Source organism: Microcaecilia unicolor, chromosome 2 (assembly GCF_901765095.1).
Source record: "Microcaecilia unicolor chromosome 2, aMicUni1.1, whole genome shotgun sequence".
Classification (NCBI taxonomy): Eukaryota; Metazoa; Chordata; class Amphibia; order Gymnophiona; family Siphonopidae; genus Microcaecilia; species Microcaecilia unicolor.
In genome coordinates this window covers 585,287,979-585,313,128 of record NC_044032.1, presented here as the reverse complement: position 1 = coordinate 585,313,128, position 25,150 = coordinate 585,287,979, and the positions used below count along the sequence as shown (strand labels likewise).

Below are 25,150 nucleotides of genomic sequence, written 5' to 3'. Positions count from 1 at the left end.
CCACCAAACACTACCTCTCTGATACAACCTATGGATCAGGGCATAATAGCCAATTTCAAAAAACATTATTGGGCTCTTGTGCTTCATCGTCTGATGAGCGTTATGGATGACCAGACTGGCAAGGATAAACGTGCTGTTGAACTGGCTCGTAATCTATCACTGTTGGATTCTCTACATATGCAGAAAGAAGCCTGGAATCATGTTACACAGGCAACCATTGTGAACTGCTACAAGCGGGGAAGTTTTGTTAAGGATGTGGAGAGGGATGAAACAGATGAAGCTGTTGCAAACGTATCAGATAAACAAGCTATTGACATCCCAGCCGGTGTTACTGAAGAGGAGTTTCATCACTACGTAGCTGTTGATTACGATCTACAAACAGCTGACGACACGCAGGCAACGGCTGATGATGAATCAGATGATGAAATGAGCAGTAAGGCACATGCTGACGAAACTCAACAACCTCCTGTCACTTTTGCAAGAGCGCTGGAGAGTCTCAACACCATGCAGGCCTATCTGGAGGCTACTGGATGTCAGTGCTATGACAGTTTTTACCGTCTGGCAGATGTCGTCTATGGAACTCACAGACACAATAGTGTACAGAGGACTATGACTGATTACTTCAAGTAAGCCTAACGTAGGTCAAGGGAGACTATATAACGTCAGCTAACAGAGACTGTATACTGTACGTATAATAAACAGTACTGTATATATGTTTATCAGATGTCAAGCTTCTTTGGGTCACAACGGTTAAGTGCACGCTCCGGTTAACTGCATGTATTTCTTTGGTCCCAGACCCTTGCACTTAAGCGGATTACACTGTACATTTTTGTATGAAGTATATCCAATCATGCCTACATTTTATGTGTTACCCAAGATTTGTAAGTCTACTACACATCCCTCAGGATGCCCTATAGTTGCAGGGATTGAGTCAGTGATGGAACCTTTGTCAATATATGTTGGTCAGTTTTTACACACATTAGTATCAAAGGAAAGATCTTATATTAAGGATTCCATGGCAGCCATACATAAATTACCTGAGTTTGCAATGGTGCAGCCAATTTAGGGATCCTTTTACTAAGCTGCGGTAAGCACGTACTAACTAGCTTACTGTGGGACACGTTCAGGCCTCCTGCAGTAAGTTCCAAATCTGAACATTTTATTTGTGCGCTAGGGGGCTCTATTCTGTCTTGCTACATCTTTGTTTTCATTGTTACAGATAAGTATCAAACTCCCCAAAGAAGTCTGAAGAAGTAGCCTAGTGGTTAGTGCAGCGGACTTGATCTTGGGGAACTGGGTTTGTTTCCCACTGTAGCTCCTTGTGACTCTGGGCAAGTCACTTAACCCTCCATTGCCCTAGGTACAAATAAGTACCTGTATATACTATGTAAACTGCTTTGAATGTAGTTGCAAAAAAAAAAAAAAACTACAGATAGGCAGTATATCAATTCCATTTCCCTATTAGGGACAGTACCTGAAATGGTAAACTGCTTAGGTCTAGGCGGTATGGGATCCTTTTACTAAGCGACGGTAAGCCCAACACAGGTTTACCGCTCGCTATACAGGAAGTACTACCCGGCTACCGTAGCAGCCTGGTGGTACTTCCCACTCCTAGTACGACGTCATTTCCGGCCCTACAAAAATGTATTTATTTTTGTAGCGCCAGAGTGTACCTGGCGGTAATTGGGTTAGTGCAGGAGCCCTTACTACCACCTGAATGGGTGGCGGTAAGGGCTGCCCCCGAAATGGCCACACGGCAAGTGCTTTACTTGCTGCACGGCCATTTCCTTTAGGAAAGCAAGACTTCCCTTTTACCAGATGTGGTAAAAGGGGGCCTCGGCGCATGTGAAAAAAACATGCCGATGCCAGCACAGGCCCCCTTTTGCCACAACTTGGTAAAAGGGGCCCTATATGAATACATAAAATAAATAAATAAAATAAAATCATTGGCCAGTTTGGAGCCATTGGTAATGTGGAATACTCAAGCTATTAGCAGTCATTTTGAGCTTTGCTTCTATTGTGAAGGAAGATATTGGATTTTAAGCAAAACAATTTTTGAAAAGATAAATGCTTATTCCTTGGAAAGAATATTTTATAGAAGAATGGACATATTTTTGAATGTTGGTTAAATATGTCTTTCAAGCACAAGATTCACAAAGCACAGAGCATTGTGAAATTATAGGTGATGATGAAAGCTGGTGATCTGAATGTTGGGGTTGTTATTTTACCATTATGGCATCAGTCATTTCAGCTTTTAATTCTTATAATTTTTTAAATATTGATATGGCACATATATAAATATTTTTAAAACGAGTTTATGTTTAATTGGTCTTCTTCAATTTATTTTTGGATTTATACCTAGAGATTGGTCTAGAAATACTAAGGTTTAGTTATACCAAAAAGCTTTTGTTCTTGTACTTAGCATCCTAACCTAGACATCCCATTTCTCACAGGGAGCTCCTGTGAAAAATGGGGTTTTAAACATCTATATAATTTGTAATCTCTACTGAAATAACTGCTATAGAACTAGATTCTATAAATGGAGCTAAAAAATGTAAGAAATGAGCGCTGTTCTACAAAGGATCTACACCCTTTAGTAGCAGTAAGCAAATAAATGGTGACTAACTTAAGGTACCAGCAATTACGCCTGCTGAAAGCAGGTGTAAATGCCAATACCTTAGACACAGATGGGGGTCTATTCTGTAAATTCTGTGAGCGCTCCCTTGAATTTACGTGCTATAAGATTTATATGTGGAGCAATCTAGAATACGATCCATGCATGAATCCCAATTAAAGAAAATTAATGACAATAATTGGTTTTTAGGAGCCAATTTTTGGCGCTGATTGGTTCATTAATCAGTTAAGTTGTGCATGCAAACCAGCAATGCATGCTGATTTGTGCACGCAACTTTAGTCACCATATAAAGAATCCCCCAGTCTAGGTATATATCACTGAAATGTTTTAAGTGAATACAACAGTACCTGCAAGAAGAAGCCTTCTAATGCAATGAATCTGCTGATATTTACATGCTACATATAGAGGAGATCCCAAATGAGGAATGTCTTGGTCAACATCTATACCCCAAGAGATCAAAACGTCCAAGCATTCACTGTGACCTACGGGTGCAGAAAGAGAGAAATAACAGGAATTATAAAAATGCTCAAACACGTACACTTTCCTATGTTTAGTTCCAAACTTGATACATACTAACGTTTGATGAAATATTTACCAACAGTCTCCACTTTTCCACTTGAACTCTTAGCTTTGCTTTGCTAATGAAAACCAAGACAAGTTCATGATTGCTGTAAGGTAAAATCAGGACTAGCTTGGCTTGCCCGAAAAAATGGAAGCAACTAGTTTCTTCTGTTTGGTACCCATGTTATCATCTTAAGTGAACAGAACTTGATTTAATTTAATACACTAAATTATAGCCTACCCCTTTCAGTTAATGGGAATAAGAAAAAAGGGGGAAAAAACTAAACCTCCCAAATAATTAAAGATAAGAAGCCAGGGAGAAATATGACAAGGGGCAGACCCTGACACTGCAGAAAACAAAATTAAATATGTCAATATAATGACTATAACAAAAGGACACTAACAGGCTTATTTTCAAAAGAGAAGGGTGCCCATCTTTCGACACAAATCGCAAGATGGGCGTCCTTCTCCCAGGATCGCCCAAACTGCTTTCTGTCGCGGGGACGACCAAAGTTCACGGGGGCCTGTCGGAAGCATAGTGAGGGTGGGACTGGGGCGTGCTTAACACATGGGCGTCCTCAGCCCATAATGATAAAAAGAAGGGCGTCCCTGACGAGCACTTGGCCGACTTTACTTGGTCCATTTTTTCTTGCAACCAAGCCTCAAAAAGGTGCCCGAACTGACCAGATGACCACCGGAGGGAATTGGGGATGACCTCCCTTTACTCCCCCAGTGGTCACTAACCCCCTCCCACCCTAAAAAAAAAAACTTTAAAAATATTTTTTGCCAGCCTCTATGCCAGCCTCAAATGTCATACCCAGCTCCCTGACAGCAGTATGCAGGTCCCTGGAGCAGTTTTAGTGGGTGCAGTGCACTTCTGGCAGACGGACCCAGGCCCATCCCCCCTACCTGTTACACTTGTGGTGGTAAATGTGAGCCCTTCAAAACCCACCACAAACCCACTGTACCCATATCTAGGTGCCCCCTTCACCCCTTAGGGCTATGGTAGTGTTGTACAGTTGTGGGGAGTGTGTTTTTTTTTTGGGGGGGGGTTAGGGGGCTCAGCACCCAAGGTAAGGGAGCTATGCACCTGGGAGCAATTTATGAAGTCCACTGCAGTGCCCCCTAGGGTGCCCGGTTGGTATCCTGGCATGTGAGGGGGACCAGTGCACTATGAATGCTGGCTCCTCCCACAACCAAATGGCTTGGATTTGGTCATTTCTGAGATGGGCGTCCTCGGTTTCCATTATCGCCGAAAACCGGGGACGACCATCTCTAAGGTTGACCTAAATGTTGAGATTTGGGCATCCCCGACCGTATTATCGAAATGAAAGATGGCCGACCATCTTGTTTCGATAATACGGGTTTCCCCGCCCCTTCACCGGGATGTCCTGCAAGCATGTCCTCAGGAAATCTTGGGTGCCCTATTCGATTATGCCCCTCCACGGCATCAGATATTTATGTAAAAAGCTATAAGATCTTTTACAGCGCACAGCTATTCTGGATCAAAGCTTAAATCAATTCATCAATCACTTGCCATTGCAACTAAATTTTATTAAACACTACAAACATTTCTTCAAAAAGGACAGAAAGCCAATGACTACTTAGCTTGAAAGTGCTCTTTGCACTCTGTGCTAGCAACATGGACAAAAAAGAACACCCGACGCCCACATTGACGTTTCGGTCAATGGCCTGCATCTGGGGTAAATGAAGGTGGTCGCAAATACCTATTGGCATGGGGCATATGCCGAGTGACTATGAAGATCTTTCTGGGCATCCTCTGGCTGCTGCAGGTACAGAAGTTCTCTCTCCTCCAAATGAAAACATTTATGTTCTTCCTGGGACTGGGTGACTTTTCCTCAGGCTCCCTTCAGTCTTTACAAATTCTCCTTAGGAGGGGCCAAGTCCTCCCCAGAAGACCTGGTGATCCAGAGTCTCTCTCTCTTAATCCATTTGAAAAGGTTAGCATCGTCCAACACATCTGTCCCAAAATCTCCTCAAATAGGGAGGCAGCCCCCTTGTAATTGTTCCAGTTAAAAGGCTGCATCAATCTTTCACCGATATGTTGGGTCAGCGGTATTGCAAGAACATGCCCCTCTGCCAGTACCCTCATAGCTTCTTCTGTTTAGCTACATGCAGCTGCTGGCAGGAATTAAATCCGCATAGTCCCACTCTAATCAGGTTGGGATAGACACTCCAACAGGTACAGTCCACAAGGAAAGATAGCAGCAATTCAGCACCTTATTCCATGCAGTGCAATCTTCAGCATCTGGCCCAGCGTCCTTCCATTTGGCCTTCCACCACTCAGGATTTTATAGACCTCAATCATATCCCCAGTCTTTAGCCTTTCCATTTGGTGTTCCTGTTGGAAGGCCAAATGGAAGAAAGCTGGGTCAGCTGCTGAAGGCTGCACTGCATGGAAGAAAGTGTACTGAATTGCGACTACCTTCATTTACCTCAGATACAAGTCGTAGACTGAAACACCATTGAGTTCTCAAAGTGAGCTTTGGGTGTTCTTTTTTGTCCATGTTGCTAGCACGGAGTAGTTGCTGGTTTTTCTTTCCTTTTTGAAGAAATGTTTGTAGTGTCTAATAAAATTTCATTGCAGCAAGGTAGTGCACAATGGCAAGTAATTGATGAATTGATTTAAGCTATGATCTGGAGTAAACTGTGCGCTATAAGAGATCTTATAGCTTTTTACACAAATATCTGATGCTGTTGTGTCCTTTTATTATAGTCATTATATTGACATATTTAATTTTGTTTTTTGCAGTGTCAGGGTCTGCCCCATGTCATATTTCTCCCTGGTTTCTTATCTACTTTCAGTTAACAGAGCAGGGTACATATATAATCCACCTTACCCTTACCTTTACTGGATGCTTCATGAATTGGCGAAGGAAGGCATGATTCCAACTGAGCTTTGGCACCATATTCTAACAGAAGATCCACACAACTAGCACTGCCTCTTGAGCATGCATTAAATAATGGAGTCACTCCATCAATTGTGGTAGCATTCACCTAGAATATACCAAATATAGTTAACTTGAAATAAGGGGCATCTAATGTGCTTTCTTAGATATAGGAGCGCTTTTAAAAGAGCTAAGTGCCACTTACATGTGCAAAAATTGGTTTTATACATATAAATGGCTATATATTTATGGTATCAATTTGTATCTATCTATCTATCTATCTATCTATCTATCTATCTATCTATCTATCTATCTATCTATCTATCTATCTATCTATCTATCTATCTATCTATTTAAAGAGACTTATCAAAAGGATCAGACTTAAAAAACATGACATCAAAACTGTACCAGAATTAGTTAACATTGAACTATTTTTTTTTTTGGTTACCCTATCACACTGTTATTATTGAATGCTTTTCACTACCCTTGATCTCAAATACCTGAAATGAATTGTTTATCTATTTTCTTCTAACTTTATTGTATATTTTCTATACCCTAACTGGAATTTTACTCTGTATTTCTCATTCCGGAAATGGCGATCGCCATTACGGTATTTGTAAGCCACATTGAGCCTGCAAAGAGGTGGGAAAATATGGGATATAAATGCAGAAAATAAATAAATCTATCTATATATACACACATACATATTTTCTGCCTGCATATGAGATAGCCCCTGGGCTGCATACCACTATAATATATATGTGTACTTGTGTATTTAGTAACACATACTGGCATATCTCAACTGTGCCCAAACTATATTCCTGAGATCGCCAACACATAGATCACAGGTGCACTCTTTCTGAGTGCATACTTTTTATGCATGTATACCCCCCATGCAGTTTTATAAGACCCCTTTCCACCTGTAAAACAGGATTTACATACAGAAAATGCTTTATAAAATTACCCTCACATATGTAAGTGGTGCCACTTACAAGAATAAGTGACAGATTTTTAAAATCTTCATGTCTATGAGAAACTGATTAAGGAGCTATCCTCCAAAAGTCTAACTTTTTTTCAATTGGAGATGGTTTTGCATAATTCTCCCCCCCCCCCCCCCACCCCATCCCAGGTCCAAACAAAAAGGAAGCTAAAACTTGTACATGACTCAGAATAGGTGTAAATGCCAATGGTGTACTTTCCAAGACATACTTGTTCTGCTGTTCTAAAATATGGAATTCATGCACAATTTGAAGTACCACCCAAACCACACTCAGAACTTGCCCACTTTAGATATGTTGCAGCATGCAGAAATCAATCTCTCTCTCTCTCTCTCCTACTGGGGTGCCCCCCCTCTTGCCCTAGGGACAAGGCTTCCCCCTTTCTGCTCTGGTAATCCTGCAACCCCTTTTTAGGACTGACTCCAATGTGGCACTGACTGAGACAAGTCAGTAAAATGCAGGTTCTTTTAATAAGTTTAAATTAAGCAGCATCATAGGCGCCGCATATAAGAGACCTGGGGAGGCTATGCCTCCCCAGCAGGAAATGTAATTTCCACAAGAGGACCCCCAACTCTCCCTCTATGCACTGTCCCACTGCTCCAGCTGCTGGCAGTTCTCACTCTTTCTTGTTCCCTGTGGCTGCTAAATACCTTGATTGCTGTTGGTAGAGGCACTGCGGCGACTGGAAGGAGCTGCGTCGGGATCTCAGTTTTCCCTGTGACGCATTGTGCCCATGTGAAACAGGAAGTTGCATCAGAGAATGCAGGATGCATTACAGGGAAGAACCGAGGCCTCAAGGTTGTTCATTCCAATCACCACAGTGTCTCTACCAGCAGTGATCAAGGTAGTTAGCAGCACCAGTGAGCGGAGAAATGATGGACCTGTGGGCCAGAGGGAAGGATGGAGAGGTGCTGCTCTGCTGGACCAGGAAAGGGGAGAGGGAGGGACAGACAGACAGACAGAAAGAGGTGCTGGACAGAAAGGTGGGAGGAAGAGGAAGAGGGATAGATGGTAGACCAACTTGGGGGGAGGGGGAGAGACTGATTGGGAGAGGGGAAAAATAGGGAAAGATGCTTGATGGAAAAGAGGGCGAGAGACGTTGGTGACCCAGGAGGGAGCCATACTGAACTGTGAGGGGGGAGCAGGTGGGTAAAGAGAAGGGAGGGAAAGGGAGATAGAGAGGAGATGTTGGGCATGGAGGGAGAAGACATAGGGACACAAAGATGCAATGCTGGAAACAGGAGGGGGGGAAGGGACACAGAGAGGCAATGCTGATCACAGGGGGAGGGATAGGGACAGGGACACAGAGTGGAAATGCAGGACAGGGTAAGCCACATACAGAGGGGAAATGCTGAATATAAGGGTTAGATCAGAACACAGAGGGCAGATGCTGAAACTGAAGGAAGGTAAGGGACAGGGACACAGAGGGGATATGTTAGACAGGATGGATAAGGATGCAGGAGGAAGATGGTGGACATGGAGAGAGAAGAAATGTTAAAGTAGTAAATGGACAGGAGACACTGCAAAGAGAATAAAGAATAAGAGACACTGGGACCAAAGTGAACAGAAAAATAAAATTTTCAGACAACAAAGGTAGAAAAAAGTATTTTATTCTGAATTTATTAATTGGAATATATCAGCTTTTGAAAATGCACATTTCTGGTATTTTGCAAAATTCTGTATTGCTGTATGCCATGGCTGACTTCTTGAGGTTTCCAGTGCAGTTTTTTTTCCTTCATATCTTTTATTGATCTCTGGTCCCTTGCGATATATTTGTTGTGTCATGTGTTTTTCATGTGTGACCAAGGTAGGGTATTCTGTTAGTATGTAGTATCTGCGTAGAGATCTTATTTATTTTGGTTATTTTTTTTTTTTTTCACTAGCTAGTGTATTGGTGCTTTAGGGCCCAGTGTAGTATTTACAGTGATGCTTTTTCACACATGAGATTGTAGCTCTTCATATCCTGGGAGTTAGTCCTATTATAGTATGGTATAGTTCCGAGTGTGTTTTTTGCCCAAGTTTGTGTAGAGTGTTTTGCTGTGCAGGGACTGTGTGTCGGCCTTACTGAGGTGACATCAAAACTTTAATATAATTTTAATTTGTCATAACATCAAACAGGGTTTTAGGGCTCAAATTATGAGACACTGTCTCTTGAGGGTTCTTTAAATCAGGGGCATAGCCAGACCTCAGTGGGAGGGGGGGCCAGAACCTGAGGTGGGAGGGCACTGTTTAGCCGCCTCCCTCCCCTCACCACCGCATCAGGTACCTTGTTTGCTGGCAGGGGTCTCCAATCCCCGCCAGCCAAAGAGTCTTCTTAAGCGCCGGTCAACTCCGGCGCCTTTCTTGTAGGATCATCTGTTTAGCTCATGGTGATCAATTACTGTTATAATTTGATCTGTCTGCAGCATTTGACTTGATAGATCATGACCTATTACTCCATCTTCTAGATTCCATAGGAATATCTGGAAAAGTTCTTAATTGGTTTAAAGGTTTCCTCTTAGATAAGTCCTATTCTGTGACATGGACAAATACTGTATCAGATAGCTGGGTAATGAGCTGCAGAGTCCCACAGGAGTCTCCACTCTCATCTATACTTTTTAATCTAGTCATGGCAACCTTTGGACATTCATTAGATCAAAAGGGAGTATATTATTACACATATGCTGGTGATATCACACTTTTGGTGCTTTTTGATTCTTCTCAACTTTAATAGAGGATTATTTTTCTTTGGTGGAAGAGTGGGCAAGTATAGCAAGAATAAAACTTGACACATCAAAAACTTGGCCCTCCTTCAGTCTCACTTCCCCCTCTAAAATCATTATCCATGGAGAAGATTTCAATTTAGAATCATCTCTTCGAATTTTAGGACTGAAGTTAGACACATTTGTTGATGAAAGTCCACCTAACTAATTTGATTCAGGGTGTTTTTTTTTTTAATAAAGAAATTAAAGAAATTAAATTGGGTCAAGCATTGCTTTCAGCTTGATCATATGATACTCTTAGTTGAAACTGTGGTCTTAGCTTCCATTCATTATTGCAATTTACTATACGTCAGTTGTACTGAAAAATTCTTTGATCAGTTACAATTATTACAAAATGCTGTGGTTAGAATGATTTTTTGTTTGAACCATCAAGAAAGAATTATTCCTCTTTTATGTAAACTTCACTGGATTCCTGTTCATGCTTGTTGTAAATTTAAATTATATACTATAATATTTACAATAATTCATGGAGTGGCCCCCAAGTTACCTCCCTATGATAAGGTTACCAAAGAGTCAACAGTCTTTGAACAATTTGTTATTCCTTTTTCCATCTGCATACAAGATACATTTTAAATGTTTTTGTTGTTGTTGTAGCTGCTTCTTTTCCTTATCAAGCAGCCAAATGCTGGAACTCTTTGAGGCATATTTTCAAAGCACTTTGGGAGGCTAAGTTCCATAGGTTTCTATGGAACTTTGGGAGGCTAAGTGCTTTGAAAATATGCCTCTATGCCTCCTACTCTGAGAACTGAACCTTCTTATCTCAGATGTAGGAAACTTTTGAAATCCTATCTTTTTAGACAATATATTAATGTAATCAGCTATGCTCACGCTCAGTTAACAGTGCTTTGCTGGAAGTCTGATGTAACTAGTCGTGGCCAACTCCCAGCTTTCACACCACTGAGCGTCAGAAAGCTGCACAGGTCACTAACCACGCCCTTTACTCCCTAGAAGCAAAGGAGGAAAAAAACTAAAAAACTGGATTACTCCTGATTTTGAGAAAAAAACCAGACTAGCTTGGAAGATTTAAATAATTTTATATTTATTAAATAACACCAACAGTTTCAGTGTATGAAAATAGTCAAAAATTGCGGTAATAATTTAACTATAATTTCTATTATCAGTATCCTTAATTGAACCAACACATTTACAGAAGATTAACCTTTTAACTTTTTCTTTTCTTTACAGGTTTCGCAACCTTACCATCGCAGACCAGAACAAATCAGATAAGTATTATTACTCATACCCTTCCCCTTTTTGAACAAGGAAATGTATAGTTTTAAGATAAACCCCTTAAATCAACAACCCACCCCTATTAAGAATTTGATTCTTTGCTATTCTTTTCTTTTTCAGGTATCACAAGGATCTTCACTCCCGGGAGACTTAAGGTAAGTATAATCTTTGACTGTTTCTGTTAATTATTTTCTTTAACTCTTTTTGTATCTACAATAGTACTTAGCTGTCGCCGAAATTGTCCACGGTAACTTTCTTGCGGTGGGGCCCAACAATTCTTCCGATGTTCACTCTTCCCTCCGTGCCGTCTTCGAGCTACACCTCACTCTTAACAAATGAAATGGGAGCAAAACCCTGCCTTCCTATTTTAAAACTTTAAGAATATTCTATTTATGGGGAGTTATAACAATAAACTGGGGCTCGCTAGCTAAAGTGAAACAAAAATTAACTTAAACACCCTTCTCTTTCAATTCTAAGCTTTTCTTTTAAATATGCCCTAGGCTAAACAGAGTGTCTGATCACTTGCAGCAGAGCAGCGCAGCTCAACATTCCACTGCCAGCCTTACTTCTCAACATTCCACTCCTTCATCTTCCCTGCACTCATACAGCCTTTCAAGGTTCTTTCCTTTACTGACACCTAAAATCCCATAACCCAACTTAAAAAAAAATTACTTAACACCACCTAACCTCCCCCCTCACCTTATCTAACCTAGCTTCCACTCTCAAACACCTCTTACTCACCCAGGACATTCAAACTAAAAAAAAAACTTAAGGAAACACTCTTCACTCTAAATTTTAATCCCACCTAAATACTTCCTAATTACTCTTGATAATTCTATTACCCTAAAATTATTTGTTCTCCTCTTTTCACCCCAAATCACTCTTCCTCACTCACAACACCACAACGCTTCCTCACTCTCTGAAGGTCAAAACCACTCTGACCAGCTGCCCACCAAGCCGTTTCCCAGGAAACGGACCCTTCAGCTTGGGGTTCCAAACCTGAGCAGCCAATCCTAAGTCCTGCTCAACATTCCGCAGCTGCCTGCTGACAAGCGGAATGTTGAGCAGCACAACTTAATCTCCATTTTAAATAGGAAAACCCCATAGGAATCTATGAGAAATTCCTAAATTATTTAAAAACAACAATAAATTTATGTTAAATCACCCCAAACTTACTATGCCCACTAAACTTCCCATTCCCTACTAAACTGTATTTTTAGAATTTAAATATCCCACAATTTAATGTCCGCCCGCCATTATTCCACCTAAACCCCTTCCAAAAATCCCAAATTCAGTAAAAACCATTCCAAAAATTCAATAAATACTTCCTTAACCTGCCCCATCAAATTTAGCAATTTAACCCTTTCCTATCCCTGTTAAACCCATGCTTGTCCAAAACCCCTATTTAAAAATTAAAAATTGAAAAACTAAATCACCACAAAAATCCTAAAAAATTCCCCGAACACTAAACAGAAAACCCCGTCCAAATCCGTTAAACCCCTGATTTATTAAAAATCAAAAATCACATTTTCATAATTTAAAATTAAACTAATTAAAATTTTAAAACAAAAACCTCCTTACCTGTTTGCCGAATTTCCTCTCACTCGAAGACCCCTCCCTGTTCCAGTCCATGAAGTCTCCCTTCAGAATCGGAGGTAAAAACAAAAAAGGTCCGAAGCCGGCCCAAAATTTAGGCTCCAGCCTTCGGCCTACTCGTAACTACGCTCGTTCCCGATATGTGCATGAGGCGCGCCACCTCGTGCACACGCGCGCCGTCTTCTTCTTACCGGCCATCTTCTTTTCATCTTCTTCCCGGATCGTCGCGGCGCTGCCTCCTTGCTGCTCCTGCAGCACTGCCTCCCAACACAAGCGGCCCAGCAGGGCCCGAAGATACCGGGAATGCCCGGTTCGTGGCTACATGTCCGGGGACTCAATCGTCCCCAGACCTACAAAACGAAGGCGCTGCCTCCCGCAGTGCGCCTTCCTGGCCCCCCCAAAAAACCTCAGTGCTGCTTCCTACAGCGCATCTCTCCTCTCCCTCTCTCCTGCTGGCGCGATTCTCGGGCCCGAATGCCTCTTTACTCCCGGGGACATAACCCATCGCCCACGGGAGTCAGAAAAACCCGACGCTGCGTCTCCTTCACTGCCCCACCAGCCGAAGACGGCCCCGAAACGGACCCCAGCCACGAGTGATCCCAGAAGCCTCCCAAAACCTTGCTGCCTGCTCCTGCAGCCATTGGAGACCCTCCAGAAACCTCCCAGGTAAGTTTTTATATATTTATTTTTTCCTTCCCCTATATTACATTAAATGTCTGGCTTGAAATGGGTAAATTTGGTTTTATTATTGAGCAATCAGTGATAGTATGTTCTTATTTCTAGAATTTTCTGTAATTAGTATTATGTTTAAATTTTAATTTAGGATGTTATGTTCCTACTTTTAAAATACTTTGTAATTCACACTAAGCCTAATGGCAAGTTGCAGAATAGAAGTATTTATTGTATTGTATTGTATTGAAAACATGCCAATATATAAGGCAAGTACACCATTTACAGAGCTGGTTTAAATTCTTGTGCCTAGATTGCAAAAGACAATGCATAGATTATAAAATTGTATAACCTGTGTAATTATATGCCCTGCCCATGCTCCATTTACATGAATGCCCACCCACAAAGTACATGCCATTTCATCTATATACCTACTTACAGAATACTGTTTAGTTGGAAATTGCTACATGAGTTTCTGTTCATAAGAACATAAGAGTAGCTATACTGGGTCAGACCAGTGGTCCATCTAGCCCATATCCTGTTTTCCAAACAGTGGCCAAGCCAGGTCACAAGCCAGAACTTTTTCTTGAGTGCTGACCGCCAAGATGGACCCTAGCATCAGGTAACTATGATTCAGATTATTCTTTCCAAAGTGCATCACCTTGCATTTGTCCACATTAAATTTCATCTATCATTTCAACACCCAGTCTTCCATTTTCCTATGATCTTCCTGTAATATTTCACAGTCCGCACGTTTTAACAACCTTGAATAGTTTTGTATCATCTGCAAATTTGATCACCTAACTCATCGTTCCGATTTCCATATCATTTATAAATATGTTAAATAGTACTGGTCCCAGTACAGATCCCTGTGGCACTCCACTGTTCACCCTCCTTCACTGAAATGACCATTTAACCCTACCCTCTGTTTTCTGTGCAATACGCTGTGTAATACGCTGCTGAAGGGAGTTGTGCAGGTGTTCCATTTGCAGCCTGAGACCCTGAAGAAGCAGCAAAATGCTGGCCATCGGCTCAGGGCAGCATATGAAGGACCGCACAGCGGGGGCTCAGGGCAGCATATGAAGGTCCGCACAGCGGGGAGCAGCATCTGATGGATAATACTGGACAAAGATAAGTGTACCAGCATAAATTGGATAGCTTGTTAGGCTTCAGTAATTCCTAGCAGTGATTGATGCACCTAAAATCAGTTATTTTTGTTATCACTTTAAAAGAAAAATATATACAAAAAATAGTGTTTTTGACCACAGCAAACAGATATTTTTTAGAACTGTAGCACCAGGGTTTTTTGCCTATGATGAAGAGAGGACTATTGTGTCCGCTTTAGCTCTGTGAGATCTAGTTTTGGTCTCTGAGCTCTTTGAGGCTTTTTCCCTGTGAGTCATTTCGCATTGGGTGGATGTTTTGGTTTTTGTTTGAAATTATTGGACTGCCAGTGTCGAGGTTCATTCTTATCACCTGAAACTAGGCAGCTTCTTATAGAATTACCCCATAGTGCCGGCATGGTCACTGGTCAATCCGTATATTCAGCACTGCTACCTATACAGATAGCAGAACTGAAAATATGGATTAAACAAAATTCTGGTGCTTTACTTGAGCTAGTGCCTGCCTCAGCTGAAAATCCAGTGCATTCATTTTTATGTTTTCATGTGCAAGTAAAAATGTCCATAAGCAATAATAATTAGCACAGTCCTACTGAATCACCTATAGAAATGTCCCAAAAATAACACGCGAAAAAATGATTGCTGCAAGACATGTTAAAGTGTTTTGGGGTAGTTTGCCTCTCAGTGTGCATTAACTTGCATTTAGCTATATTTTAAAAATATTTTTTTGCTGGGAGCTTGCCATGGGTTTACTAGCTACCACATTCACATTAGTGTGCACTATTTATGTATTTATTTGCTACATTTGTACCCCACATTTTCCCACCTATTTGCAGGCTCAATGTGGCTAAGGACCAGATTCTATATATGGCACCTAAAAATCCACATTTCCACTTAAGCATATTTTAAAAGCAGCACCTAGATTTAGGCGTGGTATATAGAATATGCTTAGTTGATATTCTAGAGCCTAAAACTATGCATGTCCATTTACACCAATGAAAACATGGTGTAAATCCCTGTGCGTAAATGTACATGCAGTGGGCCATATTCTATAACTACATGTGTAAATTTTGGAAAGTCCACAAAATGCCTATTTCCCCACCCATAGCCACACCCCTTTAAACTGTATGCATTAGAATGTAGGCGCAGTACGTTACAGAATAGGCTTAGGGAGTTGTGCACATAAATTCTATTGATAATTAGTGCTCATTATTGCTTGTTAACTGCTGTTATCAACACTGATTAGATTGTTAAGCTAATTGTTACATGCGTAGTTATAGAATATGCTTGGATTTCAGCACAGAACGCTAGATGTGGTATATAGAATCTGGCAGTAAATGGTTAATGCGGAGTTCACGTGGGTTATCTCAGCACTTCTTAAATAGGAGGTGGAAAGTGCTCTCACATTGACTTTTTTCAGGCAATGTGTGCTAATGCAAATATAATTGAAAAATTAATTACAATACCACCGTGTTAGAAATGAGCTTAGCGCACAGGAAAGTCTCATGTTAAATCATGCTAAGCCCATATTCTAACACGGCTTAGCAAAAGAGCCCCAAAATGTGTAAATTAAAACAAAAAAAAAATCAAAGAAACAGTTTCTGTAATCACAGTCATGAATCAGGAAGCAAACCACAGCAAGGCACTCACACTAAGGCTCCTGACTCAGGTTTTGTTTCAATATAAATTCACATCAGAGTTTTTACAGCAGCATAAAAAATCCACAGGAATGACAGTTTCATTGACATGATTTAATGGTCCTGGATAATGTGTTTTGCCACAACTTTCAGATGCTTCTCACTACTGTAAACCCTCGAGGCTAGGTATATATGAAAACATGCAATGGAGAGGGTCAAAATCACAGCACAAATAGTCCAAAAAGAAGCACAAAGGGCTCTCAAGAATGGGACAAGTACACTTTTATTGATGGCCCAATAAAAGTGTACTTGTCTCATTCTTGAGAGCCCTTTGTGCTTCTTTTGGATCATAAAATAAACACATAGCCTGTGTCAGGTGCCTTCGTCTCTAAGCTTTTAGCAGTAGCATTCTAATGTTTACTTTTCTTCCTTTGTGAAGAATTTCAGGGCTAAATATGGTAATGACGGCACAGGATAAAGTGCCCAATACTGATCTTTGCCAACTACTTGGTTTGATCGTAAGATGTTATTCGGCTTAACCTGCGTCTGGGAGGTTGAGACGTGCTTCTTCAACAAATCTCCAACTTCAGCTATTCCAAGAAGCAGACTCTGAATTTAAACAAAACCAAATCCAGGTGCCTCACTTGGCAGGATAGTCTTTATTCACCTGCCTAACTATAGAATATAATATATTTGGTACTTGGTGGCATCTGTTGGCATCTAACGGGGTGCAAATTGGAATTGCATACCTGTACACATGCATATCTCCTGTGAGATTCCAAGGCTCCTGGTACTACAGCTATCCAGAGTAGACTGGTGGATGTGCCTGTGACAGTTTCCGTTGGCCCACATGGGTTCAAGAGACACCCGAGGTTCGGAGCTAAGCCATGATAACTCAGGAGGTAGTGTGTCGTTGAGAAGCTAGGGGCTGAGGCTTGGTGGCTGTGGGGTAGGAACGGAATACATCCTCTAGGGAATTTCAATGATGTGTCAGCAAATACAGAAATAATTTAAAAGAATAATCATTCAATAGTGTAAAATGAGATAGAAATGCTGGCTTTATAGATTCCAGGTGGCTGTGACCACCAGATATGTGGTGGCACTTGCAAATTTAGGAACCTTTCTAGGGTCAGTTAAGGTGCTGTGAACACTTACATTCGCTCCTGCTTCCAGAAGGGTTCTTGCACAGCCAACATGATCTCCCAGGCAGGCTTCATGCAGTGGAGTTACATGGTCTATCGTCACAGTATTCACATTGTAACCCTAAATACAGAACAAATAGCATATTATTGTATACTGTAGATTTCTATAGATAAATACTACATTAGATTTAGTTGAAAATGGTCCTATTACATGGCAGTTAACTTTATGAAACTTTGTGGCTGCTAAATCCTTTAACTCACATGCTTCAGTCCAAATTAGCAGTTGCTAAACTGTGGGTCATGACTCCAAATGATGCTGCAAAATTGGTGGTTGTGGTCATGAGAAACAGACTATCCTCCCTCCATTCCCCTTCTCTGTGGAATTCAACTCCAATATGTGACTCACAGCAGCATTCAGCACAGATCCAATGAGCCACTGCACACTTACAGTGCCTGCTCTTTCCTACTGCATAAAGTTTGTAGTGGCCCAGAAAATGCCCTGTGCTGACTGCTGCTGCAGGAACCTCTCTGCTGCTACTGCCGCTCATTCCTCACTTTGGGTGACTAGGGGGAGGGAGGGGGAGAAGTGAGAAGGTTGGAGGGTTCTTCTATATTGTTTTGGTCACCATTTGGGGTCATATAGAAACATAGAAACATGACGGCAGATAAAGGCCATATGACCCATCCAGTCTGCCTATCCTCTGTAACCCCTAATTCTTCCTGTTCCTAAGCGATCCTACATGCTTATTCCATGCCTTTTTAAATTCTAGAACAGTCCTCGACTCCACCACCTCCACCGGGAGGCCATTCCAGGCCTCCACCACTCTTTCTGTGAAATAATACTTCCTTAGGTTACTCCTAAGCCTATTCCCTCTTAACTTTTTCATATGCCCCCTCATTCCAGAGCTCTCCTTCATTTGAAAAAGGCTCTCTTCCTGTACATAAATGCCCTTGAGATATTTAAACGTTTCTATTTTCAAGTGTTAAAATAGAGTCGTGTTTAATGGGATCAGGGTTGAAAAGTGCTGATCCACATTGTGACCAAAGTACAAACCGGATTCTTTGGCCATTAGCAAATATCTTAGAGAACTCCTAGATAATGGGTGAGATTCTAAAGAATCAAAAACGCAAGCACAGTGCCTGCTTTTAAAAAGGGGGAAGGTGAACCCAAAGAATTATTAACCAGTGATCTCAAGATCAGTGATTGGAGAAACTCTATTTTTTATATTGCAGGACCAAAACTTTGGAATTCTTTGCCTTTAGAGGTAAGGGCACTGAGGAGTCTGAATGATTTAAACAAGGTTTTAAAGACTGTGTTGTTTCAGAGAGCATTCAATATTTCTTAATTGAGAGTTACTGATTAGGTTGTACTGTTCTGGAAAATACTGTTAGTTGTTAGGCTTAGGGGTCATTGATTAGCTCGCCTGAGTGTTCCTCGCGGTAACGCCTCTTTTGCTGCAGTAAACATGTGTTAGTGCTTTCTGCAGCTTAATAAAAGAACCACTAAATGAGGTAAACATGGAGAAACAAGCAAGACTCCAATAGAATAGAATAGTTGTTTGTCGATGATATGGCCTAGAAATTTTGGAAATAAATAACTGGCAGTCAATGCATTTATTCTGGGGTCCTTTTACTAAGTTGCACCGAAAAATGGCCTGCGCTGGTGTAGATGCATGTATTGGATGCACGCAGGTCCATTTTTCAGCGCATCTGCAAAAAAGGCCGAAAATGGAAGTGCGGCAAAAAGAAAATTGGTGCGTGTCCATTTTGGGCCTGAGACTTTACTGCTACCCATTGACTTAGCAGTAAGGTCTCATGCAATACCAGGCGGTAATCGTTAGAATGCATACAATGGTGATTATCATCCGGTTAGCGCCGTGCACCAACCCAATACTTCACTGTTACATGGTCATGGTTTCTAACCATGTAATGGAGCTAATGTCAATGGACTTTTCCTCCAGGAACACCTCCAAACCTTTTTGAAACCCAGGTATGCTAAGTGCTGTTACCACATTTTCCAGTAATGACTTCCAGAGCTTAACTATTCATTGAGTGAAAAAATATTTCCTCCTATTTGTTTTAAAAGTAATACATTGTAACTTCATTGAGTGTCCCCTAGACTTTTATTTTTTTGAAAATGTAAACAATCAATTCACATTTACCTGTTCTACTCCACTGAGGATTTTGTAGACCTCTATCATATCCCCCCTCAGCCTCCTCTTTTCCAAGCTGAAGAGCTCTAACTTCTTATGCCTTTTCTCATTTGCGTCCTGAAAAGAGTCAATCCCTTAAAAACTCCCTCAACAAGGGATCCAAGGGCATATGCCAGAAGCGTGAGCCATACGAGTCTAGCCGCAGAAGTGGCTCACTACCAGGCTCTATACATAATAATTTACTCTCTTCAAAGTGTTACCCCAATTTTTTATGTGAATACACCACTACAAACTTAAAGTGAAAAAATGATAAAAAAACAGTTGTACATGCTTTTGGCATTTGTCCAAAATGATTATGCAAGGAGAGTACTCCTTTGAACTAACAAAAACAACTTGGTTGACTCAACATTTGAACCTATCCAGTTGTAACAAGTACATATGTTTTGTGAATGCACTGGAAAAATCAAATTAAGCAGGAACACACTTCTGCAGCTAGACTCACTGAAAATCGGCTCGGCTGTGTATACTGCCTATACTGAACTCTCTGTGTACTTCACAAATTATAAATTTTATATTATATTATTTATTGTATGGTTCACGCTTCTGGCATATGCCCTTGGATCCATTGTTGTGGGAGTTTTTAATGGATTGATTCTTTTTGTCAGGAGTTTTAATAGTGTCTCTCCCTCGGATTTCTTCTTACATTGATATTTTTCTCATTTGAGAGCAGTTCCATCCCCTTAATCATTTTGGTTGCCCTTCTTTGAATTTGGGATAATGGGATGATTTTCCACAGGTTGCTGAGCTGAGCTGATGTCCATCTATCAAAAAAGGGAAGATGTGTCTTCAGCAGCAGACTGGCTAACCTACTGAAGAGAGCTGTAACCTAACATTGTTGTGGCAGGGTGATCAAAGCCCCCAGGTAAGTGAAGCATTAAACAGCATATACTAATGCCCGTAGTATGGGAAGTAAGGTTTTGGATCTAGAGGCTGTGATGGAAGAGGCTGATTAGGATTTACTGGTGGTCAAAGAGACATGGTTCAAAGAGAACCATGACTGGAATATAGATATACCAGCCTATAATCTGTTTAAGAAAGACAGGGTAGGGAGAAAGGGAAGGGGAATGGAAAGATAATATTAAAGCCACACAATTGCAGGACCTACAGGGTAAGGAAGAGTGACTGTGGGTCAATTTGAAAAGATGGAATGGAAAATGTATTACATTGGTATGATACGCAGGCCTCCTTTACAGACGGAAGTGGACAGATATTTAATTAATGACATTCCAAATATAGCTGTGAGAAAGGAAGTACTTTATGCCAGATGTTGATTGGGGTAGTCCTATTGCTGGTTCTTCTAGAAGTAGGGTGATCTTGGATTCTCTACAGGGAGAACTGTTCCAGTAGTTGGAAATGGAACCCACACAGGATGGGGCCATACTGGACTTAGGGCCAACAAATGGGGACAGTGTTTCTGATGTTATAGTGGGTGATCATCTGATGGTGTGGTTTAATATTAAGACAGGTGTGGAGAGGATTCATTCAAAAGTGAAAGTTCTAGACTTTAAAAAAAAGATGGGAGATTCTCTCAAGGAGTTGTTGTCCTGATGGGAACATCTGGAAGAAATAGGAATGCAGTGGGCAAAAGTAAAAGGAACTATTGTAAAGGCAACAAACCTTTTTGTAAGGAAAGTAAATAAAAGTAAGAGGAAAAAAAGGCACTTTGGTTCTCATAAGTAGTAGCTGAAAAGGTAAGAAAAAGAGGTTAGCCTTTATAAACTACAAGATATCACAGAAAGGGGAAAAGTTAAGAGAAGCCGGTAGAGCAGTCTGGAAAGCAAAAATGCAAATGGAAGAAAAAAATAGCCAATATGGTAAAATGGGGGGACATTGTTAGTGATAAAAAAAGTGTGAAAGTGGCATTGTGAGACTCAAAGGTGAAGGGGAGGAATATGTAAGAAGCTGATAAAGATAAGGTGGTCAACCCTGAATGATTTTCAGAGGATTGTGTTCGTGAGGAGTTGGCTAAACTAAAAGTGGACAGCGATGGGGCCAGATGGTAAAAGGTTACAAAAGGTCAATCCAGCAATTGAATATATTTCAGTTGTCATTGAAAGCCTGAATGAAAAGCCATGATTTTAAGGAGATCTTAAATTGCTTCAAGGCTCAGAACGAAGTAACAGAGGAACTGAGTTCCAAAGGGAAGGTGAAGCAAAAAAGAAGCTCGGTGTCTAGTGGATTTTAAACTGGCCTGTTTCAGACCTGGGACAGTCAAAAGGTGATCATTAAGAGACCAAAGTGAGCGGGATGGAGAATAGGGAATGGTCAACGTTGACACGTATTCAGGAAGGCCAAACTGGATGGCCTTAAAACGACATCATTACGTTATTCAGATAAGTTCACGTTTTCATTCATATTTATTTTTTAGTGCACCAATGTGAGGGGTGATAGCACATATAGAAATGAAATGAAAGGGAGGCCCGATGAATGAAGTGCTATACCACTTGGCAACAAAACATATTGCCTCTTTATAAAAAAAAGTGGTGTTTGGGCTGAGGGCTCTCTTTATCACATATACATATATATGCATTTATAAAAAGGTATGTTTGATATTTCTGTTTGTATTGAACAGCAGACTTTTGAATCTGGACTGCTATTAGCCCGATTTAAAGCAGATATTGAGTCTTGGTTTTTTGTTTTTGAGCTTGCTATAGACGCCATTCATTTTAGTTTTAAGCTTGGGGCTTTGCTGGCTATTTGCATTTCAATGGTGTTCCAACTATATGGCATTGTTGTATAAATTAGCCTGCTAAGTGACAGGACCACTGACGAAGGCCTGCATGCCGAAACATGGCCCATGTTGGGTACATCTTGTCAACACCTCTTGCGTGTTGGATCTGAAGAATAAATATATATTTTTGAATCAAATGGCTTGGAACTTGTAAGTGGTGTTTTCCACTTTGTTGCAGGTTTTTAAAAAAAATTCAGTACATTTACTCATGCTGGTAACACATAAATGCGGGCACTCAGTTATAGAATTACCCTTTGTATTTGTGATCACAGAGGTGCACCCCATTTCTTTTCTCAATATATAAAAATCTTCTAATATTCTACATTCAAATTAAAAACATTTACTAGCATCTACATAGTACTTTAACACAAATATCAGTTTTCTACCTGTGAAATTAAGGTTTTTAGAGCAAGGAGGCGTCCTTGACTGGCTGCTTCGTGCAGTGGTGAACGGTCTGCCCAAGAACCTGGAAAACAATAATGAAAATAAACACAGCATTATAATCCACAACAACATGGGGTTAGCAGGATTTAGAATCCTAACATCTAAGCCAAAACTGTGGCTGGAAAGGATAGTAAGTGTGAGCAAATGCATTCTGACACAATCAGTTCTGCTTCCATCAGTAGAGCTAGAAAAGTGATCTTTAAAAACAACTTGTTTCTCAGAGGTTTGCAACTACCACTATTACTATTATTAAACATTGAAATAGTGCTACAAGGTATACGCAGCACTGTACAACACCTAGAATGGTCTCTGCTCCATAGAGCTTAATACAGTCTAGTCAACAAAGAGTGAAAGACAAATGGACACTGAGGACCAATGAACACTCTGGAGTAAACATGACCCCTGAAGAATAATAAGGGTATCAGGTCAACATTTTCTTTCCCTCTTCTTCCTTTTCACCTATTAACAGATAGCTTGATCACAGTTGAATCTGACTGGAAGCTGTAATAAGAACATTTACTAGAAGAAAAAAAAATCAGAACAAAACTTCTGCAGTTAGTGATGGAAGTGAATACTACCCGTTATCACCCTTACTGTAGATCGGAGGTTCTCAACCCAGTCCTCAGGACACATATAGCCAGTCTTGTTTTCAGATCCCCACAATGAATATGCATTAGTCACATTTGAATCCAATGAAATTAATGCATGTAAATTTATTTCATGCATATTCATTGTGGCTTTCCTTAAAACTTGAAGGGCTGGGTATGTTCAGAGGACTGGGTTGAGAATCCCTGCTATAAATGGATATCACTACAGGTCTACAGCCTGACAGCACACACGCAAAAGACCCTCTTCATAACTAAATTGTGACTGTTGTCTCACATACAGTCAGTCTCTTCAGTGGCTCCTCCTTGTTCTGTTATGATCCCTGATTACAAAGGAAGTTCACACCATTGGGAAAGAACTGCTGGCAGGACACATGCCCACTGTGGGGCCAATGCTCAAAGGTTCACAGTAGAGTTCTTTTCTACTGTGAAACTAGCACAAATAAAATGGCTGTGGCATGCTTAAACTAATGAGCATGCAAATTAGTGCCATGATGCGGCTTAGCGTTAAGTATCAACCTTCCTGTCAGAGCCTGAGCAATAATTGACCCAGGCACTGACAGGAAAGCTTGACATTAAAACAAACAAAAAAAATACACAAGCATGCCGCGGCAACAAGTGCCCCCCTCCAAAATCCCCCAACTCGACACCTCTTCATGCCCCACCTAAATATATCCTAGGTGTCTAGCGGCATCCACCCCAGCTCCACATGCCTGACCCCCCACTTTTTTCCCCTAACATTACAAAAATGCCCTGGTGGTTTAGTGAATCCCTGGCCCCCTCCTGACCTGACCCCCCTTCCCCTGTTAAAAAAAAATGTTTGGTGGTCTAATAGACCCCTGGCACCCATCTCTTTAGTAGTTCCCTCCTCCCAAGTCCCCCCCCCAAATCCCTGGTATCTGGTGGCACCCTTCCTCTTCCCCTAGCCTCCCCCAGACCCCTGTACCTCAAAAGAGATAGGAGCAATGCCCACTCACTCCTTCCTCTGATGGTGCCCTCTTCAAAATGGTGGTGTAATGCATTGTGAAGTGCCTGTTTACCATATAAGGGAGAAACTCTTTTATATGCTAGAATAGGCCCTGCCCACTGCATCATAGGATGCACCACATAAGTATTGCCTTACTGGGACAGGCCAAAGGTCCATCAAGCCCAGCACCCTGTTTCCAACAGTGGCAGGTTACAAGTACCTGGCAAGATCCCAAAACAGTACAATACATTTTATGCTGCCTATCCCAAAAATAAGAAGTGGATTTTCCCCAAGTCTAGCTTAATAATGGCTTATGGACTTTTCTTTTAGGAAGCTAGCTAAACCTTTTTTAAACCCCGCTAAGCTAACTGCTTTTACCACATTCTCTGGCAACAAATTCCAGAGTTTAATTACATGTTGAGTGAAGAAATATTTACTCTGAGTTGTTTTAAGTTTACTACTTTGTAGTTTCATTGCATGCACCCTAGTCCTAGTATTTTTGGAAAGAGTAAACAAGCGATTCACATCTACCCGTTTCACTCCACTCATTATTTCATAGACCTCTATCATAGCTCCCCTCAGCCGTCTTTTCTCCAAGCTGAAGAGCCGTAGCCTCTTTAGTCTTTATTTATATGGGAAGTCATCCCATCCCCTTTATCATTTTCATCATCCTTCTCTGTACCTTTTCTAATTCCACTATATCTTTTTTCAGATGCTATTTTGAAGATGATCTACCAATCATATATACGCCCAGCTTCTTAAGTCTTCTCAATCTTACACTTTAGCAGTCAGTTAGATCAATGGAATTATAGTAGGATCTATCAGATACACTTACACATATCCACTTTGGCTGAAAAATATTTGAAACTCCAAAACCACAGCTTCACACTTCCTGTGTAGAACAATGGATACAGGAACAAGTTATCACCC

General features: G+C 41.0%; 1 protein-coding gene across 5 annotated transcripts in view; it reads right to left on the bottom strand.

Moving 5' to 3' along the window:
• ASB5 (ankyrin repeat and SOCS box containing 5) overlaps positions 1-25,150 on the bottom strand; it is a 127,580-nt gene that overhangs the window by 12,048 nt on the left and 90,382 nt on the right. For all 5 annotated transcript variants that reach the window (XM_030191523.1, XM_030191524.1, XM_030191526.1 and 2 more), the window contains 4 exons: positions 22,591-22,670; positions 17,274-17,381; positions 6,064-6,214; positions 2,983-3,117 (listed from right to left, as the gene is read on the bottom strand). In XM_030191523.1, the coding sequence (XP_030047383.1) occupies positions 2,983-3,117; positions 6,064-6,214; positions 17,274-17,381; positions 22,591-22,670 (474 nt within the window). The remainder of the gene's footprint in view (positions 1-2,982; positions 3,118-6,063; positions 6,215-17,273; positions 17,382-22,590; positions 22,671-25,150) is intronic.